The sequence below is a fragment of the Pelobates fuscus genome, chromosome 9 (assembly GCF_036172605.1).
Source record: "Pelobates fuscus isolate aPelFus1 chromosome 9, aPelFus1.pri, whole genome shotgun sequence".
Lineage (NCBI taxonomy): Eukaryota > Metazoa > Chordata > Amphibia > Anura > Pelobatidae > Pelobates > Pelobates fuscus.
In genome coordinates, this window is record NC_086325.1 from 42250179 (window position 1) to 42263015 (window position 12837).

A 12837-nucleotide genomic window follows, 5' to 3' on the forward strand; every position below is an offset into this window, starting at 1 on the left:
CCGGATTTAAAACAAACTTTTATTTGTATAATTTAAAAATGACCATAACAACCAACGTTTTGGTCCCCGCTCGGGACCTTCTTCAGGGTCAAAGGTACAACAGGACACTAAGACAACATACATATACTGGCAATATATACCCCATAAATCAATCAATAAACTCACCCAGGTGGAATTCAGTTCGTTCCCGCCGGCATCACAAACACTTCCGGGTGTGCGCACGCATCCCCATGCTGTTAGCTGTTTGCACAAATTTACATTTATTCCGTTCACAGTACTAATTCCACTCAAGGTTTGTTTGTATAATTGCATACATACAAAGCAATAGGTGGAACCGCTTGAACCTTTGACAATCTGTAAAACACAAATGTATACAAAATAGCGTAGTATATCTATACAATAGTATGTGGTAAAAAATAAATGGTAGGTTCACTCACAAGGTTGGAGTCATACCCTCATATGACTCTCTTAGTATGCTTCTTTGGACCATTTAGAGGTTGTCCAGACCCTACGCAGCCAGAATCTCTGCTGTCCTCTTTATGTTTTTTGTTTGATGTCTCAAAACAAAATTGTGGGATATCCGGATGTGTAATCAAAAAATAGATTTATTCATAAATTAAAAATGTATCAACAATATACTTTACCAGAAACAGCTGGTTAAAGTGCAAAAAATGTAAAAGACTAGTCCAATGTAAAAGTCTTAAAAGGTATCCTGGAATAATTTGTCCAAATAAAGTGTCCAAAATGCGTTTCGCCTATCAGTCAGGCTTCCTCAGTTGGATGGTGTTCACTTCTGATGGTTCCCTTTTTATATGGTTCCCGCCGGACCTTTTCGCCAATCAGGTGTTCTCTTCCGGTGTGCGTTGTGTTGGAACGCATCGTGCGTTTCATACATTCGAAAAAAAAAATTACATAATGTAATAGCTTCCGGGACTTGCACATCGCACATCAGTGCTTACTTCCGCCTTCCGCCGAAATGCAACGCACGCGCGTCCTCTTGCGTCGACAGCCCACTTTGCTCAGATGCACATGCGCTCCAGGTCGACGAAACGGCTAAAGGACTTCCTGTCTCCGTGGAACGCACATGCGTTCCAAATCCCCTGTAATTCACGGAGCTAGAAACCGGGGCAATTTAATTCAATACAGGACTTGTAAATGTATAAAGAAAATAAACATATAATAAGAATAAAAAGAGAATGAATGAAAAGAGCATAATTTAAATAAAATATGCTTTAGCATGGAATATCTTCAAAATCTGATAATAAATTATTATAAATTACATAAAAACGGTCTTTGATTAAATATACATTCTGGGACTATAAAAACCTATAGAAATAAATAGTCTAATTTATACTGTTATACAGGATAAACGAAAGAGTTCTTTTGACATTGCATGAGGTAAATTAATACTGTTATAAAAGATAAACGAAAGAGTTCCTTTAAAATTACATAAGGTGAATTAACCCATAAAGTGACATAACTCGAAATCGTTGTTCAAACCTTCAGGTATCATAGTATTGAAATTGAAAATAAATTTCATTTCTTCTCTGCCAATCTTGTTCGTATAATCCCCTCCTCTCCAATCTTTTTGCACTTGTTTCAGTGCACAAAAGAACAATCCTTCTGAATTCTGACCATGCACTTTTTTAAAATGGTGAGAAACACTGTGGGTTTCTATACCATTGCGTATGTTTCTGATGTGTTCCGCTATTCTGATGTTCAAGTTACGGATAGTGCGGCATACATAAATTAGACTGCACGGACACTTCAGAACATAAATGACACCCTTGGAGTAGCATGTTAGATGGTCTTTTATGGTGAATTTTTTATTTATGTGGGGTTCTAGATCCACTATGTGTCTCTTTCTACTTTTGGCATTCTTGCATGCTCCACAGTGTCCACAACCATAAAAACCCTTTTCCATTGAAAATAATTTTTTTTCTTTTGTTGAATCTTTATTATTACTTTTGACTAGTGTATTTTTTAGGTTCTTTGCTCCTCTAAAGATTATTTTTGGTTTTTCGGGTAGCAGTTGTTTAAGAATCGGGTCATCTCTTAAAATGTGCCAGTGTTTATGCATAATCCTATTCACTTTTTTGTTGTTTCCATGGTAATTGCATATGAAGGGGATATCTGTGCTCCACTCATTCTTTTTTTGGGGGTTTGTATGTTAATAGGTTTGCTCTTTGTGTCTGCTGGACTTCGTCTAAGGATGCTTGGAGGGAGTTTTCATCGTACCCTTTCTCTAAAAATTGGGTTTTAATTTGGTTGGCTTGTGTTAAAAAATCTTGATCATTGGTACAGTTTCTTCTAATTCTCATAAATTGGCCTTTGGGAGCATTGCTCAACCAAGGGGTGTGATGGCAGCTTTCCCTTCTAATGTAACTGTTCGCATCGACTTCTTTAAAATGGTTCCTAGTTAAAATCTTGTTTTAACAAGTCAGAACAAGATTTTAACTAGGAACCATTTTAAAGAAGTCAATGTGAACAGTTACATTAGAAGGGAAAGCTGCCATCACACCCCTTGGTTGAGCAATGCTCCCAAAGGCCAATTTATGAGAATTAGAAGAAACTGTACCAATGATCAAGATTTTTTAACACAAGCCAACCAAATTAAAACCCAATTTTTAGAGAAAGGGTACGATGAAAACTCCCTCCAAGCATCCTTAGACGAAGTCCAGCAGACACAAAGAGCAAACCTATTAACATACAAACCCCCAAAAAAAGAATGAATGGAGCACAGATATCCCCTTCATATGGAATTACCATGGAAACAACAAAAAAGTGAATAGGATTATGCATAAACACTGGCACATTTTAAGAGATGACCCGATTCTTAAACAACTGCTACCCGAAAAACCAAAAATAATCTTTACAGGAGCAAAGAACCTAAAAAATACACTAGTCAAAAGTAATAAAGATTCAACAAAAGAAAAAAATTTATTTTCAATGGAAAAGGGTTTTTATGGTTGTGGACACTGTGGAGCATGCAAGAATACCAAAAGTAGAAAGAGACACATAGTGGATCTAGAACCCCACATAAATAAAAAATTCACCATAAAAGACCATCTAACATGCTACTCCAAGGGTGTCATTTATGTTCTGAAGTGTCCGTGCAGTCTAATTTATGTATGCCGCACTATCCGTAACTTGAACATCAGAATAGCGGAACACATCAGAAACATACGCAATGGTATAGAAACCCACAGTGTTTCTCACCATTTTAAAAAAGTGCATGGTCAGAATTCAGAAGGATTGTTCTTTTGTGCACTGAAACAAGTGCAAAAAGATTGGAGAGGAGGGGATTATACGAACAAGATTGGCAGAGAAGAAATGAAATTTATTTTCAATTTCAATACTATGATACCTGAAGGTTTGAACAACGATTTCGAGTTATGTCACTTTATGGGTTAATTCACCTTATGTAATTTTAAAGGAACTCTTTCGTTTATCTTTTATAACAGTATTAATTTACCTCATGCAATGTCAAAAGAACTCTTTCGTTTATCCTGTATAACAGTATAAATTAGACTATTTATTTCTATAGGTTTTTATAGTCCCAGAATGTATATTTAATCAAAGACCGTTTTTATGTAATTTATAATAATTTATTATCAGATTTTGAAGATATTCCATGCTAAAGCATATTTTATTTAAATTATGCTCTTTTCATTCATTCTCTTTTTATTCTTATTATATGTTTATTTTCTTTATACATTTACAAGTCCTGTATTGAATTAAATTGCCCCTGTTTCTAGCTCCGTGAATTACAGGGGATTTGGAACGCATGTGCGTTCCACGGAGACAGGAAGTCCTTTAGCCGTTTCGTCGACCTGGAGCGCATGTGCGTCTGAGCAAAGTGGGCGGTTGACGCAACACGACGCGCGTGCGTTCCATTTCGGCGGAACGCGGAAGTAAGCACTGATGTGCGATGTGCAAGTCCCGGAAGCTATTACATTATGTAATTTTTTTTTTCGAATGTATGAAACGCACGATGCGTTCCAACACAACGCACACGGAAGAGAACGCCTGTTGGCGAAAAGGTCCGGCGGGAACCATATAAAAAGGGAACCATCAGAAGTGAACACCATCCAACTGAGGAAGCCTGACTGATAGGCGAAACGCGTTTTGGACACTTTATTTGGACAAATTATTCCAGGATACCTTTTAAGACTTTTACATTGGACTAGTCTTTTACATTTTTTGCACTTTAACCAGCTGTTTCTGGTAAAATATATTGTTGATACATTTTTAATTTATGAATAAATCTATTTTTTGATTACACATCCGGATATCCCACAATTTTGTTTTGAGACATCAAACAAAAAACATAAAGAGGACAGCAGAGATTCTGGCTGCGTAGGGTCTGGACAACCTCTAAATGGTCCAAATAAGCATATTAAGAGAGTCATATGAGGGTATGACTCCAACCTTGTGAGTGAACCTACCATTTATTTTTTACCACATACTATTGTATAGATATACTACGCTATTTTGTATACATTTGTGTTTTACAGATTGTCAAAGGTTCAAGCGGTTCCACCTATTGCTTTGTATGTATGCTTTTGTTGTTATGGTGGTGTAGGGGATACCACATATTAGGTGTTTAGAGCTGCTTACCTTTTAATTTTCCCACAGAGTGTATTATTTCACTATTTACTTGTTTGTATAATTGGTTGCCTAGGTAATTGGGCTTCCCCTTTACACGCACGTCACTGCGCAAGTCTGGAGGTGGAGCACGCATGGGGATGTGTGCGCACACCCGGAAGGGTTTGTGATGCCAGCGGGAACGAACTGAATTCCACCTGGGTGAGTTTATTGATTGATTTATGGGGTATATATTGCCAGTATATGTATGTTGTCTTAGTGTCCTGTTGTACCTTTGACCCTGAAGAAGGTCCCGAGCGTGGACCGAAACGTTGGTTGTTATGGTCATTTTTAAATTATACAAATAAAAGTTTGTTTTAAATCCGGAGAGCAACTTCTTTTTGAAGATTTGTATGCCTTGGAGCCTTGTTGATGCGCCCGGTGTCTTCTCTTTGAGCGTGAGTGCAGGGGAACATTGCTTTTTATATATATATATATATATATATATATATATATATATATATATATATAATGTGGCCGGGCCGGTCATGATACCATGATACTACCCAATTGTTAGCTACCTATAACAAAAAATAGTAACAGATAGGCATCTAAAACATAATATTAATAATAATAATAATGTCCCATTATTCATGTAATACTAGTCCAGCTGTTTTAAGGAAAGAGATCTTTTCAGCTGACTATCTCAGATTACTAAAGAGATCAATCTATGTCTCAGCAGTACCTCCCTTCACATGAGCAGATGTAGTTACCTAAACTAAAAAAACAAAAAAATCCCTACTGGAAGCCCATTGCCCTCAGTTAGGTAAGTAAGGAAATATTTAGATTCAAATTAATTCTAGCATTCATTATTATCTTAGTATATTATTCAACATCATGATTTCCTTTTAACTGAGATTCCATTATGCTATTTTTTTCTCATATTAGGATGAGGTAGTTCTCCTCTTATCTCTTTTCCTTTTCTCCTACACCGTAACAAAAAAACCTTTCCTTCCCTTTTCTTCTTTTCTTTTCATGATTCCTGCAAATATTGTGCATATGAGGGTATTGTTACTTTACTGTTTGTTATGTATTATTTGATTTGTACAGTTGAGGCGTATTCTTTTTGTTCTTTGTGTTTATTATATTTTTTTTCTTGTATACCCAACTGAATTGTACTTGTATCTTTCAGGAAAATCTTTAAATAAAAATGATTTCCATATATACAAAAACACGTATCACAGAGGCTAAAACCGGTGTGGGTTAAATCTGATACAGAAAAGAATCAAATGTTCTTTTCTACTAACCTTTAAAGGCATACTGTATTTTAGAGACTTTTGAAATCTCATTAGGTAACATAACTTTCATTTTCCACTGTTACTGAGATATAACATGAATAAATTGAGTTGAAGGATATATTTGCAGTTCTGCAAATTAGTTGAATTGATTGGTTATATAATGGAAAACTTGTGAAGAAGCATCTAATATCTTATACATCGGAATGAAAATTGGACGCATGTTTTAGAAATTACATATACAGGATCCTCAGCACATTCCTGGTGCCCCCTTAATAAAGAGTACACCCAATTTACAGACTATTTTTACTGTGTAAAAAAAAAACACATTATTTAATGTCACGACACAAACTGGCTACTTTCTGCATGAAGAACGCACAGGTTAATATTTTGTTAATATGACTGTTCTCCTGATCAGTGGTTGCTAAGTAACCAATGCTTGTCACCAAACCAATGAACGTGAACTTCACTAAACAACATAACCAGTTATCAGGTTAATTAATAAAAAGGATTTTGACTTCGCTCTGTCTTTAACTATTTCAAGTAAGGCCAAGCTTCATTACACCACTCTTATATTTATTCACAAAAATTGAAGCCAAAGTAAATATATGAAACTGCTAATGTTATAACTGGTTTTGTAATAAATATAACCAGGTTAATTACTGTGTTGAGTTTTATTTGTATTTCTATAGAGTGTAGAAACATATAGGGTTACGCCTCCAGTGTACATTTCCTCTTTAGTTAAAATGTCTGTGTATCATTAGATAGACAGATAGACAGATCGCTCAACAGATTGGTTGATCGATCAAGAGACAGATCAATTGACAGATAGATGGATCGATAGACAGATCCAGATCCAGACAGACTGATATATAATAAAGGTAGAGATAGACAGACAGATGGATCGATAGACAGACAGATCCATAGATAGATAGTAAGCTCACGGGCTATCTAGCTAAGCACTTTGTATAAAAGCTTCATTGGCTAATTATCAGCTTACAGGCAGGGCCCGCTCTACCTTTTGTATCTGTCTGTGTACATTGAACGTTCTCTCTAATTGTACAGTGCTGCGGAATATGTTGGCGTTTTATAAATACCTATAATAAATAGACAGATAGTAAAGATAGAGGTATACAGATAGCCAGAGAGACAGATAGCTTCGCAAACAGACAGGATATATAGTGTCCAAGTTATTGCTGCTAAATTACTATTTCGATGAAATATAGGTTAACTGCTACATCGCTCCGCACCAACACGTAACAAACATTTTTTTTTCTAAATTAAAAGTTACTTTAGAGGTATCTGATTCCTGAGCCTCAAACATGAATTATAGAAATCCTTCATTCACACTCAGGCAGCTGAAGGTAATAGTTTGTTCCGCTCAATGCTTTTTGACGTGGCAGCTGTAGTAATTTGCATCTGCATGAGCGTCATTCAGTCACGCTGTGCTACTACGATTACATTTTGCCTAGAAGCTCAAATATTTAAGCACACATGCTAATTTTAAAATATTATTATCTGGGTTGAATTAAGGAAACATGGAACAGTAGAGTGACCTATAACTGAATTTATGTGTATTAGCTAATCAATGCAGTGCCCATCAGGTTTTTATAACGCGTACAGCGTATGGCTCCATCCTGTACATTATAATATGATGTTAACTCAGGATATCTACTGCTTCAATCAATATCAATAGAATTTGTTAACTAAACCCGGAGTGAAAATCTGAAAACTCCCTGACCCTGTGCTGTTAAGATCAATCTACAAATTTGCAGGTTGTAGATGATCTCTGACATTTAAGAGTTCTCCTTTATATTGATTTAATTGCTCATTGTTCTTCCTACCAAGGATTAACCGTTTTATGCAAGTTGATAATTCTTTAGAATGTTGAAAGGGCTTATAAATTAATAGTTATTCACTAAAAACTGAATTGAATTAAAAAACAAATTTCAAAATTTAGACAAAAAGGGCTAGACATTTTTTTTTTTTTTTTTTTTTATTCATCCGAGGTGCAGTCATAGCTATTTTAACCTAATTTTGACAATATGATTTTCACATAAATAAACTCTGGTGAAAAAAATCTCATGGTGTTTCCTAAAAATCCTGTTCACAAAATACCTAATATTTCTATTAATTAAATTAATCATAACAAAAGTTCTATTAACAGGGCATTTAAAGGAATGTTTTGTACAGAATACCACCTTTATCTCAATACAATATTATGTCCTGGGCACCATCTAACATTAAGGGATTGAACCATTTATGAAGATGAAGTTGTTATGGTTCACAAGCGTTAATATAAAAAATATATATATTTAAATGTACTTGAAATTTTTGCTGCAATAAAGAAGCACTATTTTTGAACCATATCAAGTCATGTGAGTGCTTTCCTACAAGGTATTCTATATTTAAATGTGGATACGGAGGATACTAGGTTGTTCCTTCTGACACATGAAGTAAATGGATTAAAACACATTCTTGAGAAAAAATATGTGACAGAAATTGTTTAAAATTAAAAATATTGCAACTATTTTAAAAGCAGCCCTAACATAACTCTAGTGAAGAATCTCTCCGAACAGCAAATGGGAAATCCTGTATTTGCACGTCTCATCCTGATGTATTTTGTAGTTGTAGAAAAACCTGCAACTCTAAACATGCAAACACACTCACAACACAGCTCTAGCACCCTTGTCTCCAACTCTAAAGAGGATATGGCTAGACATCATGCAGGAAACAGCTGTGTTTTTCTCCACAAATTGCTGTGCAGCAATTTCTCTTTTAATTGAATGAGAGCATTGAGAATATACAATACAGCCATAAGTGCCATTTTATTCAGATGAGTACTGCACCAACACAATTTTTAGATAGTCTGTATCTTCTGGTCTACAGTAAATAACTAGCTTTGTGTTTGTACATGCCCAATTTTCTATATTTGTTTTGCAAAGAAAAAAAAAACATTTTTTAATTTTATTTAATTTTTTATTTTTTTGTAAACATTTTTGCGTTAACCCTACCTCTCATGTTTCATGATCTTCAAGGCACATGCATCAATTTGAGACAACTGTTTCATTCAAAAGCTTTAGCTTGGAAAGAGACAGTTGCCTCACTCTGCAAACTGAAAAAAGCAGGTACATGTTTCTTTGTATATTAACCTGCTTATTTGTTCTTGTATTTTCCACACCCACTCCAGTGAGGACCTGATCTAACCAATCAGTGTCCTATACTTAGGAATGCTGAAAACTTGCATTGGGCATGCGTGGCATATATTCATATGTGCTGTTGGAAAATCTTTTCACCTTGCAACATTTTGTTTATCTACTCCTTATCAAGTGTTATAAAAAAGTTACAGTTATGTTATTCACAAATATTGCGATTTTTAAGAACAGGGAGACAAGAGAGGGAGTCTGATCAGTGTAATCATGCAGTGTAGGCTCTGGAGTCAGGTTTCTCTGCCTGCTGCCACACTGGCTGAGAGGTGTGCCTCATAATGCAATCTGAACAAGTTTATGGTTAGTTTATAAATGTTTATTACATACTTTTCAAAGATTTCCTTTTTTGTTTTGCTTTTTATAGTTGTTTAAACGTGTTTGATGTCTGGTTTAAGGAACAAATTGTCAACTGAAGCATATATATATATATATATATATATATATATATAATATATAAAAAATGAAGCATAAATAAAATATAGGCTCATTGCTGGTTGCTTTATCTTTTTCTCCTTCCCTGCTCACTTGCAATGTTTAATAACAAATGTATAGGTATATGCAATCAGGGACATCTCAATAGATTGTAGCATAAGCTCCATAGGTATATATATGGTTATGTTGAAGATAGTGAATGTTGAAAATATTATTTAGCAAATAGATTTTTATTTATCAGGTGTGCAACATTACCTGATTTTTATAGATTGCAATCATATAATTTTTGCTGCATTAAAAATACTAGCGGTGTCTACAAAAACCCTGCAAACATTTTTCAAACAAGGGTCTGGATTCATTTTTAGAAAAAAACATTATTGAATAATGTGATAGCTAATATTTGTTATAATAACTAGTTGCTAAAAAAAAAAACAATAAATAATAATAATCAGATATTGATTGTCATGTCAGTTTTTCACTTCTTGTGATCAACAGTCAAGTTGCATCAATGGTTGAACACACACACACACACACACACCAACACACACACATAGGTTTTCTTCTTAATTGATTTATATTGACACAGCAAATCATTTCCAACATATTAAAGGTTAGTCAAATCAATTGCAATTAATGTGCATGAAAATGAATACACAAATAAATCAAACACTTAATCATAAAGAGTTAGGACAGGCCAAAATGGAAATAAAAGTAAGCAATTAGTAGATTCTGTTTTAGCAGTGAAATTAAATCTAAATGTATGCATTTAAATGTAATGATTTAGAATCAGGAAGAATTTAAATTTCATGTGAGCTAAATCAGAAGCATCCGAAGAAGATGAAGCATTAAACAGCAAATAGAAAAGTTTGATTATGTAATTGTAACTCATGCATTATGATCATCGTTAACTCATGCACATGCTCGATAGAAGGTCAGCAATAAGGGAGCATGCAGATCATGGACTGGCCATGATTATCTTACCATATCATCTGCCAGCGTTTTTATATGAATGTTCTAAATAAACCGAACAAAAGAAAAGAAAGAAGAGAGCATCGTAAATAAAGCAAATTTAACAAATCAAATTATTCACAGTTTCATATTAATTCCCGACAGAATTCACACAAAATGAAAGACAAGATTGTGGTCACTTAAACTGCTGTGAAGTACACATCTCAACATCCTCAGACATTGTGAGTCAGAATGGTGGGATTTATGGTCCACTGCAAGCAAACTGCAAAAGGAAAATTTATTCTATGCAAACACTATAAACATGTATAATTTGTAAAGATATGATTTTAGATTATTTCACAGTCATTCTTACATGGCAGAATGAATTTATCTTTCTTTGGATTAGTAATAACGACAGAGCTGTCAAACTGCGAAGATTATTTTTGCAGAAATTACCAAATATTATATTATGTTACAGAAATAGACAGACAGATAATGCACGTCGAAGGAGATTTATAAAGGCAACAAAGGTGCCATTTTGGATGCAGAGAGTTAAATATTAAGAGACATTGGTTTCCTTGGTGATAACTCCTTACTTACCACCCATACCTTCCAATCATAACACCAGGATAAAAATCGGATGGGTGGGGCACTGAGAGAGAATAACCAGTGACGTAACCTGCATCACTAGCAACCCCCATAGAGAAGGCCACCCTCTGACAAACGGTCTTAATTCTGAGCCTTAAATATTACCAACATCGTGAATGTATGGCACACATTTATTTTTTTAACCCAGATAAAGCAGTTCAGAAAATCTGTGTTATCAAAGCTTTCTCAGATTACCATGTGAAATTATGAAAAAATAAGTGCTGTCACTTGTTTACGTTGCTAGCCCATATTTTTGTAGCCTCCCTTTGCAATAATATGCTGTTTTACAACACCTCTTTAAAATGCCAGTCTACTGGTTAGCATCTCTGTCAACTAAATCAATCCTGTAGAAAGTACCAGATAGCCCTCTGAGGACTCATCGGCAGAATGCTAGTTTTTGTCCAGTGAAGAAAATGACTTTGAAAGCATCAGATTTAGTGCTATTAAAGTTCTGACTAGATCTAAAAGTAGCAAATCCTATTCTCAAACATATTAGCATCTACATATCATAAGGCAACTTAAAAAAAAAAAAGAAATAACCCACAATTCTCCCTGTACTGAAAAGGATCACAACCCCCAAAACTAGTAAGTAAATCAAGTCTGACAATCTATTATGAATAAAAGATACTCCGCCCAATCACATTTTAAGAAAAATAAAGTCTAGAAAAACAAAAACAGAAAATAAGACAAAAGATAACATACTGAACTTATTTTGTTCGTATTTTTTTTGGAACTATGAAATATTTTTGAAAAAGTGTTTGGAGTTTTTATCTTGGATATGTAGATTATTTTATTAATTAGGAAAACGTAACAACTGAAAATGTGCATATTTGCATTATTACATGTTGCCACAAATTTGGCGGGTTATTTGCATACTGCGTGTGATTGGAATTCATTTTTAAAGCCAAATCTCGCTATAGGTGTATATTTGTAAAGCAAAAACTTACTGCGTGGTAGGAATCAAAGAATTGCGCTTTAAAAAATACTTTGTCAGATACCTATGGTATTATTTAAAAATCACATAGCTTGTAAAAAAAAAGTATAAAAAACTGGATATGACAAAATAAAGTAATTTAGATTACAGGATGAAAATGAAAGACAATGAAATATTTAAACTGATTAGACAGAACTGGGATTTGAAAAAACCCACAGGTGTCATTTGTTATAGAAATACAAGTGGGAATCTGCTATAGAAATGTGATTTGATAATTTGATAGCTTTTACAATTAATTTAAACTAGTCGATCATAAATCATGATCAGATTGTAAAATAGTCATATTACTTAAAATATACAACATAATTTGATAGGGAATAAAAGACCCATTCTGCATTTGGCTTTAATTGACTATTTCCTAATTATGTCCCTATAAATTACATTTTGTAATTTCACAGAACATTAAATTATATTTTAATAATACAGAAGTATATCGGAGAAACTTATTTCAATTACCATTAACATGTAACTGGACACCATATATACATAACTGCATTTCACTTTTTAGAGAAAAGTTTATTGCATTTCATATTATCAAGTCCATAAAAGATTCTTTTCAAATTCAGACTTACATTACGGTCTAGTGTTCGAAAGTTATCAACATTCTTTTAAATATTTTTTTCCCAATTAATATCATGCAATGTTTCTCAAAACAATCCCAAACCAAATTTTATGAATCTTCTTCAGGTAACACTGTTAAAAATCAGAAATTGCGATCGGTATA

The 12837-nt window shown here is 34.1% G+C and overlaps 1 protein-coding gene across 4 annotated transcripts in view; it reads right to left on the reverse strand.

The window, feature by feature from the left end:
• Positions 1–12837, reverse strand: part of DIAPH2 (diaphanous related formin 2) — a 1045110-nt gene that overhangs the window by 949339 nt on the left and 82934 nt on the right. For 3 of the 4 annotated variants that reach the window (XM_063431882.1, XM_063431880.1, XM_063431884.1), the window contains exon 2: positions 10505–10537. The exons of the other annotated variant lie outside the window; for it this stretch is intronic. In XM_063431882.1, the coding sequence (XP_063287952.1) occupies positions 10505–10537 (33 nt within the window). The remainder of the gene's footprint in view (positions 1–10504; positions 10538–12837) is intronic. 4 annotated transcript variants of the gene reach the window in all.